This window comes from Heterodontus francisci, chromosome 1, assembly GCF_036365525.1.
Source record: "Heterodontus francisci isolate sHetFra1 chromosome 1, sHetFra1.hap1, whole genome shotgun sequence".
Taxonomy (NCBI): Eukaryota; Metazoa; Chordata; class Chondrichthyes; order Heterodontiformes; family Heterodontidae; genus Heterodontus; species Heterodontus francisci.
The window spans coordinates 8,739,093-8,761,479 of NC_090371.1; the positions used below are offsets into that span (position 1 = coordinate 8,739,093).

The 22,387-nt window shown below is 43.6% G+C and overlaps 1 protein-coding gene across 1 annotated transcript in view; it reads left to right on the forward strand.

Moving 5' to 3' along the window:
* Window positions 1-22,387, forward strand: part of LOC137377669 (zinc finger protein 638-like) — a 172,880-nt gene that overhangs the window by 41,770 nt on the left and 108,723 nt on the right. Inside the window, exons 8-9 of the mRNA XM_068047574.1 lie at window positions 10,632-11,916; window positions 22,124-22,185. Coding sequence (XP_067903675.1) covers window positions 10,632-11,916; window positions 22,124-22,185 — 1,347 coding nt within the window. The remainder of the gene's footprint in view (window positions 1-10,631; window positions 11,917-22,123; window positions 22,186-22,387) is intronic.

Genomic DNA, 22,387 nt, shown 5'->3' on the forward strand with positions numbered 1-22,387 from the left:
TCTTACATGCCCTCTGAAATGGCCTAGCAAGCCACTCAGTTGTATCTAACCGCTACAAAGTCAATAAAAAGGAATGAAACCGGACGGACCACCCGGGATCGACCTAGGCACCGGAAACGACAACGGCAAGCCCAGCCCTGTCGACCCTGCAAAGTCCTCCTTACTAACATCTGGGGGCTTTTGCCAAAGTTGGGAGAGCTGTCCCACAGACTAGTCAAGCAACAGCCATAGTCATACTCATGGAATCATACCTGACAGACAATGTCCCAGACAGTGCCATTACCATCCCTGGGTATGTCCTGTCCCACCGGCAGGACAGATCCACCAGAGGTGGTGGCACAGTGGTACACAGTAGGGAGGGAGTTGCCCTGTGAGTCCTCAACATCGGCTCTGGACCCCATGAAGTCTCATGGCATCAGATCAAACATGGACACGGAATCCTGCTAATTACCACCTACCGCCCTCCCTCAGCTGATGAGTTAGTACTCCTCCATGTTGAACAGCACTGAAGGTGGCGAGGGCACAAAATATACTCTGGGTGGGGGACATCAATGTCCATCACCAAGAGTGGCTCAGTAGCACCACTACGGACCGAGTTGGCCGAGTCCTAAAGGACATAGCTGCTAGACGGGTATGCGGCAGGTGGTGAGGGAACCAACAAGAGGGGAAAACATACTTGACCTCGTCCTCACCAATCTGCCTGCCGCAGATGCATCTATCCATGATGGTATTGGTAGGAGTGATCACCACACAGTCCTTGTGGAGACAAAGTCCCGCCTTCACATTGAGAATACCCTCCATCGTGTTGTGTGGCACTACCACCGTGCTAAATGGGATAGATTTCGAACAGATTTAGCAATGCAAAACTGGGCATCTATGAGGCGCTGTGGGCCATCAGCAGCAGCAGAATTGTACTCAACCACAATCTGTAACCTCATGGCCCGGCATATCCCCCACTCTACCATTACCATCAAGCCAGGAGACCAACACTGGTTCAATGAAGAGTGCAGGAGGTCATGCCAGGAGCAGCACCAGGCATACCTCAAAATGAGGTGTCAACCTGGTGAAGCTACAACACAGGACTATCTGCGTGCCAGACCTTGTAAGCAGCATGCGATAGACGGAGCTAAGCGATCCCATGACCAATGGATCAGATCTGCAGTCCTGCCACATCCAGCCGTGAATGGTGGTGGACAATTAAACAACTAACTGGAGGAGGTGGCTCCACAAATATCCCCATCCTCAATGATGGAGGAGCCCAGCACATCCGTGCGAATGATCAGGCTGAAGCATTTGCAACAATCTTCAGCCAGAAGTGCAGAGTTGATGATCCATCTCGGCCTCCTCCTGCAGTCCCCAGCATCACAGATGCCAGACTTCAGCCAATTCGATTCACTCCGCGCGATATCAAGTAGTGACTGAAGACACTGGATACAGCAAAAGCTATGGGCCCTGACAATATTCCGACAATAGTACTGAAGACCTGTGTTCCAGAACTTGCCGCGCCCCTAGCCAAGCTGTTCCAGTTCAGCTACAACACTGGCATCTACCCTGCAATGTGGAAAATTGCCCAGGTATGTCCTGTACACAAAATGCAGGATAAGTCCAACCCGGCCAATGGGTGCCCCATCAGCCTACTCTCAATGATCTGTAAAGTGACGGAAGGTGTCATCAACAGTGCCATCAAGCGGCACTTGCTTAGCAATAACCTGCTCAGTGATGCTCAGTTTGGGTTCCGCCAGGGCCACTCAGCTCCTGACCTCATTACAGCCTTGGTTCAAACATGGACTAAAGAGCTGAACTCAAGAGGTGAGGTGAGAGTGATTGCCCTTGACATGAAGGCAGCGTTTGACCAAGTATGGCATCAAGGAGCCCTCGCAAAACTGAGGTCAGTGGGAATCGGGGAAAACCATCCGCTGGCTGGAATCATACCTAGCGCAAAGGAAGATGGTTGTAGTTGTTGGTCAATCATCTGAGCTCCAGGACATCACTGCAGGAGTTACTCAGTGTAGTGTTCTAGGCCCAACCATCTTCAGCTGCTTCATCAATGACCTTCCTTCAATCATCAGGTCAGAAGTGGGGATGTTCGCTGATCATTGCACGATGTTCACCATTCGTGACTCCTGAGATACAGAAGCAGTCTGTGTAGAAATGCAGCAAGACCTGGACAATATCCAGGTTTGGGCTGAAAAATGGCAAGTAACATTCGTGCCACACAAGTGCCTAGGCAATGACCATCTCCAACAAGAGAGAATCTAACCATCTCCCCTTGACATTCAATGGCATTACTATCGCTGAATCCCCCACTATCAACAGAGATTACCATTGACCAGAAACTGAACTGGAGTAGCCATATAAATACCGTGGCTACTAGAGCAGGTCAGAGACTAGGAATCCTGAGGCGTGTGACTCCCCAAAGCCTGTCCACCATCTACAAGGCACAAGTCAGGAGTGTGATGGAATACCTGCCACTTGCCTGGATGGGTGCAGCTCCAACAACACTCAAGAAGCTCGACACCATCCAGGACAAAGCAGCCCGCTTGATTGGCACCCCATCTACAAACATTCACTCCCTCCACCACCGACGCACAGTAGCAGCAGTGTGTACCATCTACAAGATGCACTGCAGCAACGCACCAAGACTGCTTAGACAGCACCTTCCAAACCCGTGACCTCTACCAACTAGAAGGACAAGGGCAGAAAATGCATGGGAACACCACCACCTGCAAGTTCCCCTCCAAGTCACACACCATCCTGACTTGGAACTATATTGCCTTTCCTTCACTGTCGCTGGATCAAAATCCTGGAACTCCCTTCCTAACAGCACTGTGGGTATGCCTACCCCAAATGGACTGCAGTGGTTCAAGAAGGCAGCTCATCACCACCTTCTCAAGGGCAATTAGGGATGGGAAATGAAGGCTGGCCTGGCCAGCGACTCCCACATCCCATGAATGAATTAAAAAAAAAACAATTATTGTAAAAGGGCCGCATCAAAGAATTAACTCTTCTATTAATTAGTCTGGCCATTAAAAATAACATTCTGATGTCATTAGTGTATTGGCTTAAAGAATTAATTGAGATGGTGCACGGGGGCTCAGTTGAAATCTACAGCTTTGCTTTGGGCTTAGCACTCTGAATCATTTAACTTTTCTAGTCCCATGCTGAATTAACACATTAAAGTGAGTTCCTTATGTCATGCATCTAGGAACTGTTAAACTGTTTAATAATTGGCATACGTGTGGAGCAAAACAAGCATTTTGTTTTGCAGACTATAGTGAATAAACTCTTCGCAATCACAGGGCTTATAAAAGGATGTTTGGGTTTTGTGACTTCCTGCATAAATCATTCTGGCAGAGGAGGCACGAACCCATGAAGTCTGGTTGCTTGACCTTGTACTGTTCAGCTTTCTGATTAGTAATTGAACTTTTCTTCTATGTATGTACGATAGAAAAAAAGGGAGGTAGCAGGAGATTTGAGGTACAGGTGTCAATATTTTCTCGCTGTATGGCTTGCCTAAATCCTATGGTATGTGGATGTTAATTTCATTTAGAATTATTTCCCTTTCTAATAAATGTGAATCTGGACCAAAAATGAGAAGTGTAATAACTAATGGCAGTGGAGGGGTGGGTGGGGAAGGAATCAGAGTGGTGTAAGAAGAATGTTGGGTAGAGGCACAGATTAATAAAGCTAAACAACTTCTAAATGTACACATCACTAAAAGCTAATGCACATTAATCAGAAAGGCGAATAAAATGTTGGCCTTTATCCTGAGGGTAGGAGGATTGGAATTCAAACTGAGGAAGTGATGCTCTGGGTGTACAGAGCCTGAGGAAGTGACGCTTTGGGTGTACAGAGCCTTGGTCAGACCCCATGTGGCATTCTGCGCTCAGTTTTGGACCTCAGGAAAGATATATTGGTCTTGGAAGGGGTACCTTGCAGATTCACCAGAATGATACAGGGGCTTAAAAGGGTTACATTGGAAGGACAAGTTGCGTAAACTTGGTTTGTGCTTGTATCCCCTTGTTTAGAAGGTTGAGGGGTTATCTAATAGGTGTTTAAAATGATAAAAGGTCCCAATAGTTTTAATCTATTCATTCATAGGATTTGGGTGTCACTGGCATGGCCAGCATTTATTGTCCATCACTGACTGCCCTTGATAAGCTGCCATCTTGAACCGCTGCAGTGGTTTGATACACCTGAGTGGCTTGCTCAGCCATTTCAGAGGCCAGTTAAGAGTCAACCACATTGCTTTTGGCCTGGAGTCTCTCATAAGCCAGACCAGGTTAGGGCTGTAGATTTCCTTCCCCAAAGAACATTGATTAACCAGATCGGTTTGATGACAATCGGTAGTTTAATGGTTACCATTACTGATACTAGCTTTCTATTCCACATTTATTTAATTAATTGAAGTTGAATTCTCCAACTGATGTGGTGGGATTTGAGCTCATGTCTCCAAATGATCTCTGGATTTCTAGTCCACCACTATGCTACCACACTCAATGTGGATACAGAGAAACTATTCTCTCCATGGGAGGAATGCAGGAAAAATGGGCATAGTCTTAAATATTTGAGCTAGGTTATTTGGGAACGAAATCCTGAAGTATTTTTTCCAAAAAGGGTTATGGAAATCTAGAAAACTCTCCCCAAAGGACTGTGAATGCTGAGTCGATTGAAATTCTCAAGACTATCAATAAATAATTTATAAATTTCTTTATAAGTCGGGGCATAAAGTAGGGGCAAGGAGGTTGTGATGAACCTTTATAAAATACTGGTTCGACCTCAACCAGAGTATTGCCTAATTCTGGGCGCCGCATGGTAGGAAGGATGTGAAGGTATTGGAGAGGGTGCAGAAAAGATTTACAAGAATGATTCCAGGGATGATGGACTTCAGGTAGGTGGATAGATTGAAGAGGTTGGGGCTGTTCTTAGAGGAGAGAAGATTAAGAGGAGATTTGAGAGGCGTTTGAACTCATGAAGGGTCAAGACAAAGTAGTTAGAGAGCAACTGTTCCCATTGGAGGAAAGATCAAGAACCAAAGGACACCGATTTAAGGTGATTGGCAAAAGAATCAGAGGTGACATGAGGAAAAACATTTTTACCCAACGTGTGGTTAGGATCTGGAATGCCACTGCCTGAGAGTGTGGTGGAGGCAGATTCAGTCGTGGCTTTCCAAAGAGAATTGGCTAATTATCTGAAAAGATTTGCAGGGCAACAGAAAAGGCAGGGCAGTGAGATTAGTTGAGCGGCTCTCGCAGAGAGAGATTTGGGCTAACAGATTTCCAGGCAGAATGAGCATTTGGGTGGGCTGCTGGAAAGAGTGGGTTAAAAGACAGAGCTAGGGAGGGCATTGAAGAGGCCAGGTGTGGTGGTGCGGGTGATTTTCTGAAGAATGGCAGGGCAATCTGTTATTGAAAAGAATAATACTGGGATCTGTTCCTGTTCGTGAATGAACAGTCCGGTATTTTTTCCTCTTGCAGTTACCACTGGTTATAGCGGATGCATTAGTGTTGACATGTTTAGCTTGTTGTAAGTGGTGGACGATATAACCAGTATTTCTAAACTCAAATAAAGACAGAAAAAATGACTCAAAGTAATTTAATAGGTATCAAGGAGCAGTGGCTAGATGCAATGAAAATGTCACCGAAACTATAAGAGCCTAAGTTCAAGCCGTTAAATATATATTTTTTGGTTTGCAAGACATCTTAATGCCCATAGCCCATTCTGACTTGGAACTATATCGCCATTCCTTCACTGTCATTGGGTCAAAATCCTGGAACTCCCTTCCCAACAGCACTGTGGGTGTACCTACCCCACATGGACTGCAGCGGTTCAAGAAGGCAGCTCACCACCACCTTCTCAAGGGCAATTAGGGATGGGCAATAAATGCTGGCCTGGCCAGCAAAGCTCACATCCCATGAATGAATAAAAAAAAGTTATATACAGGAATAAGACATATACAAGTATTCAAGATCATAAGAAATAGGAGCAGGAGTAAGTCAGTTGACACTTCAAGCCTGCGCCCATTTAATAAGATAATGGATGATCTGCTAGTGGCCTTAACTCCACTTTCTTGCCTTAACCCTCCTCCCCCCTCCAAACCCACTTCGCCGTAACCCATGACTTCCTTGTGGATCAAAAATCTGTCTAATTCAGCCTTGAATATATTCAATGACCCAACCTCCACCACTCTCCTGGAAGAGAGTTCCGAAGATTAACTACCCTCAGAAGAAATTCCTCCTCATCTCAGTTTTAAATGGCTGACCCCTTATTTTTAAACTGTGCCCCTTAGTTCTAGATTCCTCCATGAAGGAAACATCCTCTCACCATCTCCCCTGTCAAGCCCCCTCAGAGTCTTATATGTTTCAATATGATCACCTCTATTCTTCTAAACTCCAGTGAGTGTAGGCCCAACCTGCTTAACCTTTCCTTATAAGACAACTCCTTCATTTCAGGAATCAGTCTAGTGAACCTTCTCTGAACTGCTTCCAATGCATGTAGATCCCTCAAGTACTGTAACTAATGCTCTAGGCATCGTCTCACCAAGGCCCTGTACAGTTGTAGCAAGACTTCCCTACTTTTATATTCCATCTCTTTGCAATAAATGGTATGGGCAAGTTGAAGCCTGGAGCTTTATCGTGAATTAAAATTGTGAAAATAAGACGAGGTGACATAAGTTCAAACTCAAAAGTAAAAAAAAAAAGACGCAAGTTAGGAAGTTAGAAACATTCCATTTGGCTTCCTAATTACTTGCTGTACCTGCATACTTTTTGTGATTCCTGAACAAGGACACCCAGATCCCTCTGTACCATAGCATTCCACAGTCTCCATTTAAATAATCTGCTTTTGTATTCTTCCCACCAAAGTGGACAACCTCACATTTTCCCACATGATACTCAGAATTAGAGAAAACAAAATTTGCTTTGTGAAGCTTTTAAAGGAGCAAGTACAAAAAATTAAATTAAGGTAAGTGCCCACTACCGAGATGCAAAGAATTATTGAAATAGCTGGTATGTTTAATATATTGTAAGTGGCTGCTTTGTAATTAACTTATTCTATGGTGAGAGCGATAGTTATCTTTAATTGCCCAGTACAGACAGTTGCCTTGCATAAGTGGTGGGTCAAGTTTGGTCAGGTTGCCATTTCTGTGTAAGCCCAAATGTGGTGAGTGGCTTTTTCATCATGCAGGGTGTCACAGTTGAGCCTGATAACATTAAGGAGTGCATTTGTTGCATTTCTCTGTGTAATTCTCCATGTTTCACTAAGGTGGAATGAGGTAACTGACTGTAGAATTGCTACAGCTGCTGTTTAACTACCAGGGCAGAGTTTGAATGTGACAGTAAGCTTGTACTCTAAGGTATCAAGCTTGTAATTAATCAGTTGAGTGGGTGTCAGTTTTATTAAAATTTGATTGTCATGGTGCTACTTAGTGTGTTAATACTGCAAATGTACTATAAGTATTCATGTTAACTGTATAGATTGTGTATCATATTTCAAAATCAAAATGTCCTTGACCCGAAGAATATTGGATATGGGTCAAAGACAGCTATGGATGAGGAAGGCCATTCAGCCTATCTCAGTTCATCATTTAGAAAGATCCTACATTTCTCCATGTTGCCGAATGTTAAATGATTCTAGAATTTTCATTTCCACTTCTCTATCTGGATGCCCACTCCAACACTGTTGGTGCAAGGAACTTCCTAACTTCCGTCTTTTTTTTTTTACTTTTGAGTTTGAACTTCTGTCAACTTGTCTTATTGTCACAATTTTAATTCAGGATAAAGCTCCAGGCTTCAACTTGCCACATACCATTTGCTATTATATATGACTCAAAGCTTTGAGCTCTGGCACTGGGAATCAGGCTCATGGCCTTCCCCTTCACTGCCTCCAGTACTTAGATGGCCCCTTGTACCTTGGTGACCAGAATGGACACTGTATTTAAGGTGCAGTCTGATCAAAGTGCTGTGCAGTTTGATTGGAACCTCGTCTGACTTCTTTTAGCTATGCAGTTCAATATTTTGTTAACTTCAGTGTGACAACTTTGTTTAAAACATTATCCTTCGGTCCTCTGCTAATTCTTCCCACCCTCTCTTGAAGATGTTGACTCCTTGTTGGGAATGGTTTGAGGGGCATTTGTCGCATTTTGGTACCACAGCCAAGTGGCCAGGCTTTGTGCTTTTTGGAATTATTCAAGCATGGGGCATCACAGCTAATGTGAATTAGAGGGGATCTTGAAGGTAAGATCCTGAGGGGACTTGACAAGGTGGAATCTGAAAGGATGTTTCCCCTTGTGGGAGAGACTAGAACTAGGGGATACAGTTCAAAAATAAGGGGTCGCCCATTTGAAATGTAGATAAAGAGAAACTTTTTCTGAGGGTTGTGAGTCTTTGGAACTCTTCCCTAGAGAGTGGTGGAGGCAGGGCCATTGAATATTTTTAAGGCAGAGGTAAATAAATTCTTGACTAGCAAGGGAGTCAAGGGGTATCGGGGGTAGGCAGGAAAGTTGAGTTGAGGCCACAATCAGATCAGCCACGATCTTATTAAATGGCGGAGCAGGCTCGAAGGGGCCGAATGGCCTGCTGCTCCTAATTCGTATGCTCGTAAGTTTACTTCTGTTGTTCCCAGGCTTGTGGGATTTCAAAAGGGGCCACTGCATCGTAGTAAGAACTGGCAACCTTGCTCCTCTCCACCCTGCAACTCCTTTTCGTCAAGCCCAGGTGTGCGGAGGCCTTTGCCAGTCCCTACCTCTATCAGTTTAGATGAGATAATTCAGAAACTGGGGGGTTAACCTGTGATTTTCCTGGTCTGTATAACTCAGCTACATTCCTTGAGCAAGCAGAAAACAGCAGCAACTTACATTTATATAAGTACCATTTAACGTAGTTAACATTCATATGAGCACCATGGGATGTTATCAGAAATCCCTAAACGATGTCTGAAGTGTTTTAGATGAATATTTAGGAAAGAACAATAGTGGATTTTGAGTGCGTGCAACACGGGTGTTATGTTTTGTTTTTAAAGAAAACATAAAGATGAATCATTAATTAAAGGGAGCTTGTCTTATCACATCCTTAGTACATTTCTGAACCTTTGAGCCAATTTGAAGTACTGAAGCTAATATAGGCAAATGTGACAATTTCACCCCAGCAAGACCCCACAAACCGTACACGGTGGCTGCTGAGGAAGGAATGGTTCCCAGGACACTCTGAAAACCACTTTGAATGCTTAAGATCTAAACAGGTGGCCTAACATCATCTCTGAAAGACAACAGCTCAGTCAATGCAGCACCCCTTCAGTACTGTATTGGAATGCCGCCTACATTACGTGTTCAATTCCAGGAGTGGGACTTGAAACCGCGACTTTCTAATTCCGACGCATGAATGTTATCAACTGAGCCAAACTGACAACATTTTACAATTATGTTAAAGCTGCTGGTAGATGTTGAATAGGATAATTGTCTCGCATTCAGTAATTGCCTGTGCAAATAAAAACAAAAGTCAACACTTTGCTCATTTTTTTTCTGCCCTTCTCCCTTCCTAAAGGTGATGTCTGCAGCTGCTGTACATCTCTTCAGGTGGCCATACCTTTCCAGTATCTCACCCTAATGGTCATTCTTCATGTGTGAGCTTGGTGGCACTCATTGGTCGGGACTGTTACACCGTGGAGAGGATCCCAAATATCCCTGATCCTGCATGAAAGATGACATCTCCAGCAATGTTAGCACCTCCTCGATACTGCACTGTAGTGCCAACTTAGATCATTTGTAGTGGGGCTTGAGCCTGAGTATTCCGAGTGATGCCAACTGAACCAGGCTGGTCCTGTTGTGGAGGTTGTATGTTACGGCCTGGACTGCCCTTGGGTGGGAGGAGCTTACGTTAGCCCTTAGGTTATTGTAGAAGGATGCACTTTGTGGACATGTTGACTGTCAAAAAGGAAGGTTGAAGGTGTGGAAGGTCATTTGCCTGGCCCCAGAATGGGCCTAATATGAGAAGTCATTAAGTGTTAGCAGTTTAAAAGATTGGGTCATTGTCTGTAGAACTGAAATTTGCCGTAGCTCTTCAAACCATAGAAATGATAGAGGACAGTCTGTGGGACTTTTAGCATAGTATTTCACAAGTCTGAAGTCATCCTGCGTAACACATCATTGTGATTTTAAATTTCAGTTACAGTATATAGAGAATTCATTGCTACCTGGGTTGTTTAGAAACGATGCAACAGAAAGCTATGGACTTGGGGTACTTTGCAGAAACTACCCTAGGGGTTATTGAGTGACTTCACATGTGGGTTTCTGTCTAACTTGAGCATAATTATTCCGTTGGATTTTTTTTTTTAAAGGCTGGAGTGCACCTCCGTATGGTTGTGATAGCTGGCATTATCATACGTACTGTAAGCTTTGTATGGAGTGGAAATGCTTCACAAAGCCTCCAATGTTAACCACTCTATTTGTCCAGTCACACATTTCATCACATCTTGGATGTCCTGATCTAACTGTGTCTTTCTGTTTAGTTTACTACTTGCAAAAATAGCTTTTTTTTAAGCAGTCAAGAATAAATATGTTGATCTGGCTTTAAAACCCTTTAAATGTGGAAGTTGCCTAAAACGTAAAAATCTAATGTTTGTCTTTTAACTTTCAGCTTTGCGTTATTCTTGGAAAATTGTGCTCCAGCAGTGAATTCATTGAACCTCGGCATTACCAGTCCGCTTCTGTTAGGCTCAGCAAATTTGCAGCTCGCCCAGATAAAGGCCCAGCTGGCCCTACAGCAGCTGAATTCTGTCGCCTCCACAACAGTATCCAACTCGGCTCTTGCGTCTCTGAACCAAGCTCTTGTGAAGATCAGCATGTCCATGTTCAATGCCAGAGGGGCATTTGGCCAGAGTCAAGGCCCACCAAACCAGTTTGGGCAGAGTCAAGGCCCACCAAACCAGTTTGGGCAGAGTCAAGGCCCACCAAACCAGTTTGGGCAGAGTCAAGGCCCACCAAACCAGTTTGGGCAAAGTCAAGGCCCACCAAACCAGTTTGGGCAGAGTCAAGGCCCACCAAACCAGTTTGGGCAGAGTCAAGGCCCACCAAACCAGTTTGGGCAGAGTCAAGGCCCACCTAGCCAGTTTGGCCAGAATCAAGGACCACCTAGCCAGTTTGGTATGAATACTCCAGGACCCTACATGGGAGGAGGAAGAGGAATGGGAATGGGAATGGGACCTCAAGGAGCATCACAAGGCAACTTTGGTGGAATGAACATGGCAATGATGAAGCAACCTGGGAATAATGTAGGCTTAGTTCAGTGGTCCTCCTACCAGAGTCCTTCATCTGGAGGTTTTCGACCAGGATATGGGAACACTGGAACGCCTGCACCTCCAAGTGGAGACCAGAGATCTGCAGTTCAGCGTTTTCATGACACAATGAAGGCATCTAACATCTTGGCAAACTTTGGCCTGTCGAATGAAGATCTGGAAGAGCTAAGTCGTTACCCAGATGAAAAGCTTACGCCAGAAAATATGCCGTACATTTTAAGAGAAATAAGAATGCGGAAAATGAACAAGCAGCAACCATCCAGCAGCTACGATCAGCCATACAAGCTACAAGACAAAGACTACAGAAGAGAAGTACAGAGCAGTGTGGTAGATTATGGGCACGGGCAACAGTACGACTATCGGGATAGACCTATGGAGAGCCAGAACATGCATTACAGTCGTGAAGCACTGAGGGAAGGTACCTGGAATGAAGATTTTAAACGTCCGCCCCAGAATTATCCAATGGAGCCTTCGCGAGATGAGAGTGCTCATGGAATCAAACGAACAGTTCTAGTGGTGAAGAAGGGATTGCCAAAACCCAAGTTGATGAATGATTACTATGGTGTCCCTGCACTGAGGTTCCCCCACGTGTGCAGTTTGTGTAACGTAGAATGTAGACAAATGAGGGTGAGTGTTTGTTAACCTAGTTCGCCTTTTCTTATAATTTGCTTCCTTAACAGGCATAGTGTTTGTGGGACACAACCTTCTGTAGTGTGCCTGCAAAGCCATCATTGGCTGGATAGCAATCCAGTGGTAAGGCATGTTTGCCTTTTTTAATTTGGCAAGTAAACATTTGCGACTTTCAAGATCTCTGCACATGTAGAGAAGAATTTAAAGCAATGATACTGTATAGAGATTTCCAACTAGGTATTAATATGGATAAATATTTCAGTACTTCAGTCACCCCCATTATATCTTTAAGAAAAACAGAATAAAAATAATTGTAGAAAGTCTTCCTGGAGTCCTGCTAGTTCTGCCACCAGTTGAATCTGGTGTCTCATGGTCATACTGGCATTGTGCTGAGGTGCTCGGTCTTCCGTGCTGGGCAGTGGGGCAACAATCACATGCAGTTCTCAGGTGAGAGGGTGAAAAGAATCAACAGGTACTGGAAATTTAATCAAATCACTTTTATATGTTTTTGTAGAGAGTGGCTGCAGGTAGATTGTGGTGACATAATGTGTGGAAAGTCCTTCTGCGAACCTTTAAACTATGAAGGTAGAAATAGTAGATCTTTTTCAACTATGAATCTCACCCAGCAGTGAGAAATAGCCAGAAACAAGACCATTGATTTAATGAAAAATTGTAACCTTAACTGGATGAACTCTCTCAGACCTGCTCCTCTGATTTGTGATGGCTTAAGTTCATGCTACCATCAGTGCAGGTTCCTGAGTTACATTACCGTAGAAGGCAGGAGACTGTTGTCACTAAGATTTCAATAAAGCATACAAGTGAGCCGATGAAATGTTCAAACTGTGCTGGTACAGGTGTTCACAAGCACTTAGCATTTTTTTCTATAGAATAGCTACGAGGCTGCAGCAGAATTTCTGATGTGCATCTCACTTCATTTTTTTGTGTTGCGCTGGATGACTTTTTAAAAAAGCTTTTAACTATTTAATCCACTGTTGGCTGACTACTCCAAGCTGAGTAGCAATGATGGTATGCAGTATGTTGGTGGCTTCTTGGCTGTTGAATTGATATTTAAAACCCCCTCACTTATTTTGCATCTTCACATCACTATAAGCCCAGGTTGCCTAATGGGGAGAATCAGCAAGGTACAGGTAACTCTTTAAAGTGATGTGGAAGGTTCGTATACTTTGCTTATCTCCATTACCACTTCCAGGATCTGCAGCTCATCCAAGATGGTGAAAGTCATTGCATATCTTAATCTTATTTTTTTTTCTCAAGGATTGAACTGAATGTTAACCAGCTGTTGTGCTCTTTTGCTGCAATACCTGTTCAAACACCACATTTATGTGACTTCCTTGTTTCTAATTCACAAACTTGGGAAAATCATCTAGCCTGTTGTGAAAAAAGTCCTTAAAATCCACAGTCCATGGAAACAAGCTTGTTAGATCGTCATTTTGGATAATTAAGGTGTTTTTTACTTTATCTAGCCTTTGGCTAGTTTATTTTCCATGGGATCGGTAAGTTCTTGGGTGTGCTTACTGCTGAGTATGAAATAATCCAGGACTGTACATTCAGATAAGAGTCATTGAATTATTTAAACAGCAGAGGTCACATACTCAGTGCTTCCTACCTGAGAAGTTACAGGAATGCATCTCTAAAAGATATAAATCTTCAGAATGGCAAGTTCCATCGCCGTCAGAAGTGGTGATCGTGAGGTGAGCACAGCCTATTGCTAAAACTACCATGCTGCCAACAGTGGTTCAACTCCACCTTATTAGGCCTTAGGTTGGTTGTAATGAATTTTTATTGGTTTCGACCACTGGGCTCAACCCAGCTTCAGGCTGTAGGCCCATATGGCTCCAGAGGTACAGTGTGTCTTGTGGAACCTCAACTATTTTTTGGACGTTTGGCCTCTAACACCTTAGTGCTGGGCAGGAATGAGTTCTTTCTGTCACGCATGAGTTAGATCGCCAATAAATCATCAGCTGGAAAGAATTCTGGAAGTTTGTTGACAGCTAGAATATCACGTTCCTGTCTGTAGAATGATTTGCCAACAAATGACAGCAGATCATGAGGTGGTACTCATTCAAGCTGATCCCACTTTCAGTCTCGGTACATCGTGTCCAATCTATTTTGCAGAATGAGAGGCAAAATAGATGATAAAATGTGAGAATCTGTCACTTGTCAATGCAGCATTTGCACAGTATGAACTGTCTGACAGTCTGTGGTGGAACCCATCTTTTACTCCACAACTTGTGTATGCACAAAGTTGGGCTTGCTGGCTTCTGCACGAGCATCTAGAATTTTGCCTGGCTGTTGTTTCTCCAAGGCTGTGTCCAGAGCAGTAGAACAGTAAGTTGCTTGTTCTTAAGGCAGGCCTCATCTGTTTACAGAAGACCACTGCTGCTTGTTGCAACTCAATGCAACATGTTTGAAAATTTGTGGTGAAGCTCTATAGGCACCTCTTTCCAGGGTGACATCATTTTGAACAATATTTCTGCTGTGCAGAAGTTCCAAATGCAGAGTTTACTGTTACTTGTTAAACACTAATTGTCCATTAAGTTGCCCTTTGGTACCACAGAATAATAACTCCCAAGTGTATGCTTCCTCAGCTGCCATCAGAATCAAAGATATATGTCTTTGTTTACAATTGGTTACGATATTTCAGTTCTGATGAAGGTTCACTGACCTGAAACGTTAACTCTGCTTCTCTCTCCACAGATGCTCCCGGACCTGCTGAGTATTTCCGGCATTTCATGTTTTTGTTTACGATATTTCAGTCACTGGTCAGATCCAAGCTTACGGAGTACTGAAATTCTTCCTAATATACGAAGTCCAGTGCCTGTGTCAGAGTTATGCTGCCCAGTTCATTCATGCCCATAGCCACTTCAGAGGGTGTACAGTACAACTAAATGAAGGAGATGAGCTTTGAACTCATGCAAAAGAAGAGGTGACTGCAGATCGAGTCAGAACTGTATTGTTCCACTGAACAAGTCCGGGAACTGTCAAGCAATCTGCAGCCTCTGAACAGAACCTTCAAGTTCAAGATAATAATTGATCCTTAATAAAGGTTAAGAGGCTATTTGGTAATGGGGGATCTCAAAGATATATCGCAGGAAATTTTGGAAGCTCAGTGATTGGGCAAAATAGTTACTAATATATAGGTTGCTTCACCGGTTGTTGACCTGCCCGTCTACTCCATTCAAGTTTTGGTGCGTGCATGATTGCCTCATCAGGCCTTCCTCTTGATTTTTTTAAAAATTCTTTCATGGGATGTGGGCATCACTGGCAAGGTCAGCATTTGTTGCCCATCCCAAATTTACCTTGACAACTGAGTGGCTTGCTAGGCCACTTCAGAGGGCAGTTAAGAGTGTGGGCCTGGAGTCACATGTAGGCCAGACCAGGTATGGGCGGCAGATTTCCTTACTCATTAGTGAACCAGATGGGTTTTTATGACACTTGATAGTTGCATCGCACCATTACTAAGACTAGCTTTCAATTCCACATCATTTATTTATTAAACTTAAATTCCACCAGCTGCCGTGGTGGGATTTGAACCCATGTCCCCAGAGCATTAGCCTGGGCCATTGGATTACTAGTGACATTACCACTACGCACTGTCTCCCCATACTTGGCGGTACCAGCCATCCTGTGACGTCCTTGTGAGATTACCAATAGACCTGCACCAGATATTGTTTTGTGTTATGGAATCCTGCTTTCTAGGGACTGGATTAAGATTGACCAAAATGATTTCATGTAGGACCTTTGCATCCACTAACTAGAGGAGACCTCACAACCATCAGTATGTGCTAATTTCAAACCCAGGATCTAGAAGTGAAAGGCTAGTGCTGCACTACAGAGAGAACCAAACATTGAGTCCAGCAGTACCTTATGCATAATTATCCACCTCCTTGAACTGCTGCAGTCCATGTGGTGTCGGTACACCCACAGTACTGTTAGGAAGGGAGTTTCAAGATTTTGGCATGATGATGTATTTCCAAGTCAGGGTGATGTGATATAGAGTCATTTAAGGCACAGGAGGAGGCCATTCGGAGCTATCCAGGACTCTCCACGGAGCTGTCAAGTCAGTTCCACACCCTCCCTCTCCCCCCCCCCCCCCCCCCACTCGATCCCCATAGCCCTGCAAGTTTATTTCCTTCAAGTGGCCTTCCAATTTCCTTTTAAAGTCATTGTCTCCGCTTCCACTTATGGGCAGCGAGTTCCAGGTCATTACCATCTGCTGTATAAAAATGTTCTTCCTCATTCCCCCTCCATCTCTTGCGCAAAACCTTCACTCTGTGTCTCCCTAGTCCTTGTACTATTGGTTAATGGAAGCAGCTTTTCCTTGTCTATTGTATCCAAGCCTGTCATAATCTTGTATACCTCTATTAAATGGCCCCTCAAGCTCCTTTGTTCTAAGGAGAACATCCCCACCTCTTTTCAAACTAAACTTGTAACTAAAAATTCCCCATCCCTGGAACCATTCTGGTAAATCTCATCTGCACCCTCGCATCCTTCCTAAAGTGTGGTGACCAGAATTAGACGCAATACTCTAGTTGTGGCCTAACCAAAGCTTTATAAAGACTCAGCATAACTTACTCTTTTTGTACTCAAAGCCTGTATTTATGAAGGCCAAGATCCTATATGCTTTACTAACCACTCTGTCACTGAGTGGCGCAGTGGTTAGCACCGCAGCCTCACAATTCCATGGACCACAGTTCGGTTGTGGGTACTGCCTGTGCTGAGTTTGCAAGTTCTCCCTATGACCTGCGTGGGTTTCCTCCGAGTGCTTCGGTTTCCTCCCGCATGCCAAAGATTTGCGGGTTGATAGGTAAATTGGCCATTGTAAATTGCTTCTAGTTTAGGTGGGTGGTAGGAGAATTGAGGGAAGGTGGGGATGTGAGAGGGAAATGGGATTAATGTAGGATTAGTATAAATGGGTGGTTGATGGTCGGCACAGACTCGGTGGGCCGAAGGGCCTGTTTCAGTGCTGTATCTCTCTGACTCTCTAATATGTCCTGCCACCTTCAAAGGTTGATGTACATGTGCCCCCAGGACCCTCTGTTCCTGCACACTCTTTAGAACTGTGCCATTAAATATATATTGCCTCTCCCTATTCCTTCTGCCAAAATGCATCACTTCACACTTGTCAGTATTAAATTCCGTTTGTCACCTCTTTGCCCATTCTGCTAGCTTATCTATGTCCTGTTGCAGGTGGTTCATATCATCCTCCGTTTACCTATACCTCCAAATTTGGTGTCACCGGCAAATTTTGAGATTCTACTCTGTATTCCAAGATCAAAAAAAGCAGTCGTCCCAGCACTGACCCTTGGGAAACACCACTGTCTACCATATTTGAGTCTGAAAAACAACCATTTACTACGACTCGCTGTTTTCTGTCCTTAAGCCAATTTTTTTATCCAAGCTGACACTGACCCTCCTATTCATGAGCCTCGATTTTGTTAACCAACCTTTTATGTGGTATCTTATCAAGCGCTTTCTTAAAATCCATATAAACAACATCCACTGCATTCCTTTCATCAACCTTCTGTTACTTCATCAAAAAGTTCAATTAGGTTAGTCAAGTATGATCTCTCATTTCCAAATTCATGCTGGTTCTCCTTATTAACTTGCCAAGTGTCTGTTCATTTTTAATTTTCCTTTGATTATAATTTCTAAAACCCTACCCACCACTTGGAGGGGAGCTTGCACATGCTGTTCCCGTGCGCCTGCAGCCCTTGTCCTTCTCGGTGGGAGAGGTTGTGGGTTTTGAAGGTGCTGTCAAAAAGCCTTGGCAAGATGCTGCAGTGCATCTTGTAAATGAGACACATTGCTACCATAGTGTGCCTGTGGTGGAGTGAGTGTTTATGGTGGTGGATGGGGTACAGATCAAGCAGGCTGCTTTGGTCTTGAACGGTGTCGAGCTTCTTGAGTGTTGTTGGAGCTGCACTCATCCAGGTAAATGGAGAGTATTGCATCACACTCCTGACTTGTGCCTTGTAGATGGTGGCCAGGCTTCGGGGAGTCGGGAGTTGAGCTCCTTGTTGCAGAATACCCAATCTCTGACCTGCTCTTATAGTCACAGTACTTACTTGGCTGGTCAATGATAATCCCCGGAAAGTTGACAGCTGGGGAATTCAGCGATAATAATGCTGTTGAATGTCAAGGGGAGATGGACTCTTGTTGGAGATGGTCATTGCCTGGCATTTGTGTGGCATGAATATGTTACTGGTCCTGTATAAACCTAAGCCTGAACGTTGTCCAGGTCTTGCTGCATCTGTGCAAAAACTGCTTAATTGTCTAAGGAATTGGGAGTCTTAACTGAAATTGGAAATCATCACCAAATAGCCCTCCTTCCAACCTTATGATGCAGGGAAGGTCTTTGAAGCAGCTGAGGATGATTGGACCTAAAATGCTGCCCTGAGGAAGTTCTGCAGTCATATCTCTGGGCTAAGATGATTGATCTCCAACAACCACAGCTATCTTTCTTTGTGCTGGTATGACCCCTTGATTCCCATTAACTTCAATTTTGATTTGGCTCCTGAATGCCACACTTGATCAAATGTCAAGCACAGTCATTCTCCCCTCACCTCTGGAATTTAGCTCTTTTGTCCATGCTTGAACCAAGGCTGCAATGAGGTCTGAAGTCGAGTGATTGTGGCGGAACCCGAGCTGAGCATCAGTTAATGCTGAGTAAGTGTCACTTGATAGCACTATCGACGACACCTATCATTTTGCTGATTGAGAGTATAGACTGAGAGGCAGTTATTGGCCAATTATAGATTTGTTCTTTTTGTGGACAGGACATAGCTGGGCAGTTTTCCACATTGTTATGTAGATGCTAGTGTTGTAGCTGTACTGAAACAGCTTTCCTGGAGACCCAGCTAGTTCTGCACAAGTCTTTAGCACCACAACCAGGATGTTGTAAGGGCCCATGGTCTTTGCTGTGTCCAGTGTACTTAGCTATTTCTTGATATCGTGTGGCACAAATCACATTGGCTGAAGACTGGCATCTGTGATGCTGGGGACTTCAGGAGGAGGCCAAGTTGGGTCATCGACTTGGCATTTCGGCTGAAGATGGTTGCAGACATTTCAGCCTTGACCTTTGCATCCATGTCATGGCTCCACCATCATTGAGGATGGGGATGTTCATGGAGCCCCCTCCTCCTATTGTTTCATTGTTCAGTGTCATTCACGACTGCCAAGTGGCTGGAAGATGATGTGCTGGAACGTTAATCAACTTATTGGGTCAATCTCTAGAACGTTGCTGTAGAAAATCTGAGAGAGGTTTTGAATGAAGTTACCTTTATATCGAAGGAGTGTTGTCAATCGCAGACATTTGTGAATGCTTCCATCAGTGGTCATAGTGTAAAGCAGATGGCTTCTGTAGCGTTGTTGGCAGTTGAAGACCCACACTTTCTGCAGATCCTTTACGCTGATATTTGATCTCCATTTGCCTCTAAATGTTCGGTGCTAGATTCCATTGGGATGTAACTATCAATTACACGGCTCCAACTTTCAAGGGTGAGGAGATGAAAGATAAATGGAAGAAAGTAAAGAACAGAAGAGGTCAGTTTTCATTGAACACTGAATTTCCCCTTCAAGGACCTGCTGAGCAATCCTCAAACTGATGATGATCAAGAAATGAAAATGAAGAATCTATTGCTAACTTTGCCGGGTGGTCTTCATGCTTCCAAACTAAAAATACTGAGTCATCTAGCCAACTGTTTCATCCATTTCAACAAAATAGGATATAGCTTTTTTTCTACTAGTATTTTGCTTCATTCTTCATTTCACCAGTTGCTGTGGAACTTTGGGGCATTGTAACAAAAGGCTTGTGCCAGGTCATTCACCTCAATGTGATAATGAGGTTGCTCAAGCATTTCTCCTTGTTGGTAACCTGGGCTTATTCAACTGATGTATAAGTTGGTGGGGTGGTGCGTGCTGTTACAAACAGGAATGAAGAGACCAGAACTAGTTGGATTATCTTTCAGTGGCTGCCCTCACCAAATTTTCAGCCGGTGGTGTGCTGCACTGTATTTGAGTGATTTGAAGGCTGTAGGACTGTCCAAAGAATTGCTACTCAGTTGTCCATCCTTTTCTGTCCTAAGCCTTGAATATTGCTGCCATTAAGGCCCCAAGTGGCTGTTGTTGATGTATGAGGCTAGATGATGAGTTGGACTGAGTGGGACTCCTTACCTGATTTCCCCAAACAATTTTTCAGGAGGGGTCCCCGAATAATCATGAGTAAGTGCCCTACATGGCTTCCCTTCTGCAACTTAAGGTCATTGAAGCCAGTTGTACTGCCCTTAACCATGTTGTCTGAAATTAGCCAACTTAGTACAGAGAAGGAATCAAGCCAGTGTAGTTCTGCTGTATGTGACTGTTACTCATATCCTTTTAAAACTGAGCCATCTAGGTACCTGCAGTGGGTTTTAGTGTAATGCAATTAGGGGGCCACTGAACTGTACAAAGATTAAATTGGGCACTGCAAGATGCTGAAGTGATGGCAGTGTAACATTTTCACAATGTGTCGCACAAAATAAAAATGCAAATTTCCAATTACTGGGCCACCAAGTTTAACTTCATTGTACTGAAAGTGTGAAGAAGTGGGAGATGGGAACAAAATGTATTTCCAAATAATTGTTTTAAAACATATACTGATCAATTTTACATCATTTAATTGGATTAGCATGTTTATTTACAGCACCAATGAATGCCTATGGGATGTAAACTCACAGTATAGAATTATCCTTTTCCTAACTTTGGTGATGTTATGAGATCTGAATCTCCCAAAGGATGACTGAAAGCTGTGGTTAAAAATTCTGTTGTGTGTCCTTGTTAAAAAGGTGAGAAACTTTCCATTGGTAAATAATGTATGGTGGTTGAGGGAAATCTGCAGAGTCGCTGTGGGAGTTGAGATGCAGGCAAGTGAGATTCCTGGCCAAATGTATCTATTATAAAGCTATTCAGGTTTAATGTAGGGATTCATTAAAAGAACTATTGAGTTGATTGTACTGTTCCAGTGTATATACCCTGATATGTTTATAATCTGCTGAGTATTAAAATACCAAACTATCCTCATTTGTTCAATCCATTTCATGAAAAATATTTTAATTTTTTTTGTCCCTCCCCATCCTGAGAGCTCTGACTCTTGTGGAAATGTAGTCCTAATAGTGATTTGTGGCCTTTGGCATCCTACCCAGATGAGAGACTTAATTTCCCATCTCATCACCTCATTTGGTTGGGTTGTTCAACTGGGAATCTTGCTTTCAATCCCATCTTATAGCTAAAGGTTCCCACACAAGTGATCCTCGTGAGCTGCTATTAGTAACCAATCTACTCTACCAGCAATGTTTGGGAAGTCAACAGAAGCCTGTGTCAGTGACTGGCCCACAAAGAGAAATAGACACTCCCACTTCGGCTGGCCTCAGATTAAAGGCTCAATGCAGGAAACCATTGACAGATTGAGATAGTGGATCTGGATCGGCGCAGGCTTGGAGGGCCAAAGGGCCTGTTCCTGTGCTGTAATTTTCTTTGTTCTTTGGTTTATTTCACTGTGCTACCTCTGTTCGAATAGCTGCTTGGTGCAGATCACTGGGTTCAAAGTTATTCTCATTAAAAAGTTGCAGATCACTCCAGAAGGTTTATTCAGTAGCAGTTGTAGTGCTGTAGTTTTGCTCTGTAGAGTTACTATGTCAATTAATTCTGTCTCAATTCAAACCTCACTAAACTGGTATTTATACTAAACAGCATTGTACATAAAGTATCCATGCACAGTATACAATATGTTCAGCCTTCGCAAGTTTGGGCTTTCTTGTTCTCAAATATTTGGAGTCTCTGTGCAGCATAGAATGGCTTTCGCAGAGGAGCAGTTCGTCACATTATTACTTTGTGGTTTGTCGATCAGTTTTCTCTAGCATTACAGGTAGGTTCTGTGCGCTTGTGTATACCTGTATTTAGCCCTTATTCAGTGTTGCATCAGTTCTCACTGTAACCCACGGAAAGCATCCATTATCGTTGGGTGGTGCCTCTTCGAGCTGTGCAGAGTGAGCATCATCTGGTTTGAGTGGCGCCACAATGTACTGATTAAATTGAAGTGAATGAATCATCTGAGGATTTATTTGTGCACATGGTTGGGTCATTTTTGTAGTTTTTAGTTTTCCTATTGTATTGTGCTAAATTATTTTTTTTTCTTTTCTTACAGGATTGGGATCGTCACAACAAAACATCTGTCCACAATGACAGCTGCCGGCTTTTGCTCAAAGAGTAAGGATTTTACCCAAGTTTGGGGTTTTTCTTTTCAGGTCTTGCCAATTATGAAGAGCTGGTTTGAAAACTGAGGCTGTTAAGTGTATACATTTGCTTCCTTTCTCTTCTCCCAAAGACACAGGCCTCTTGCTGGGGGTACAGCAGCCTTCCAGTATCTTTCTGAAGAGATCATTCTTTGTGTGAACCCAGATAGTGAGTG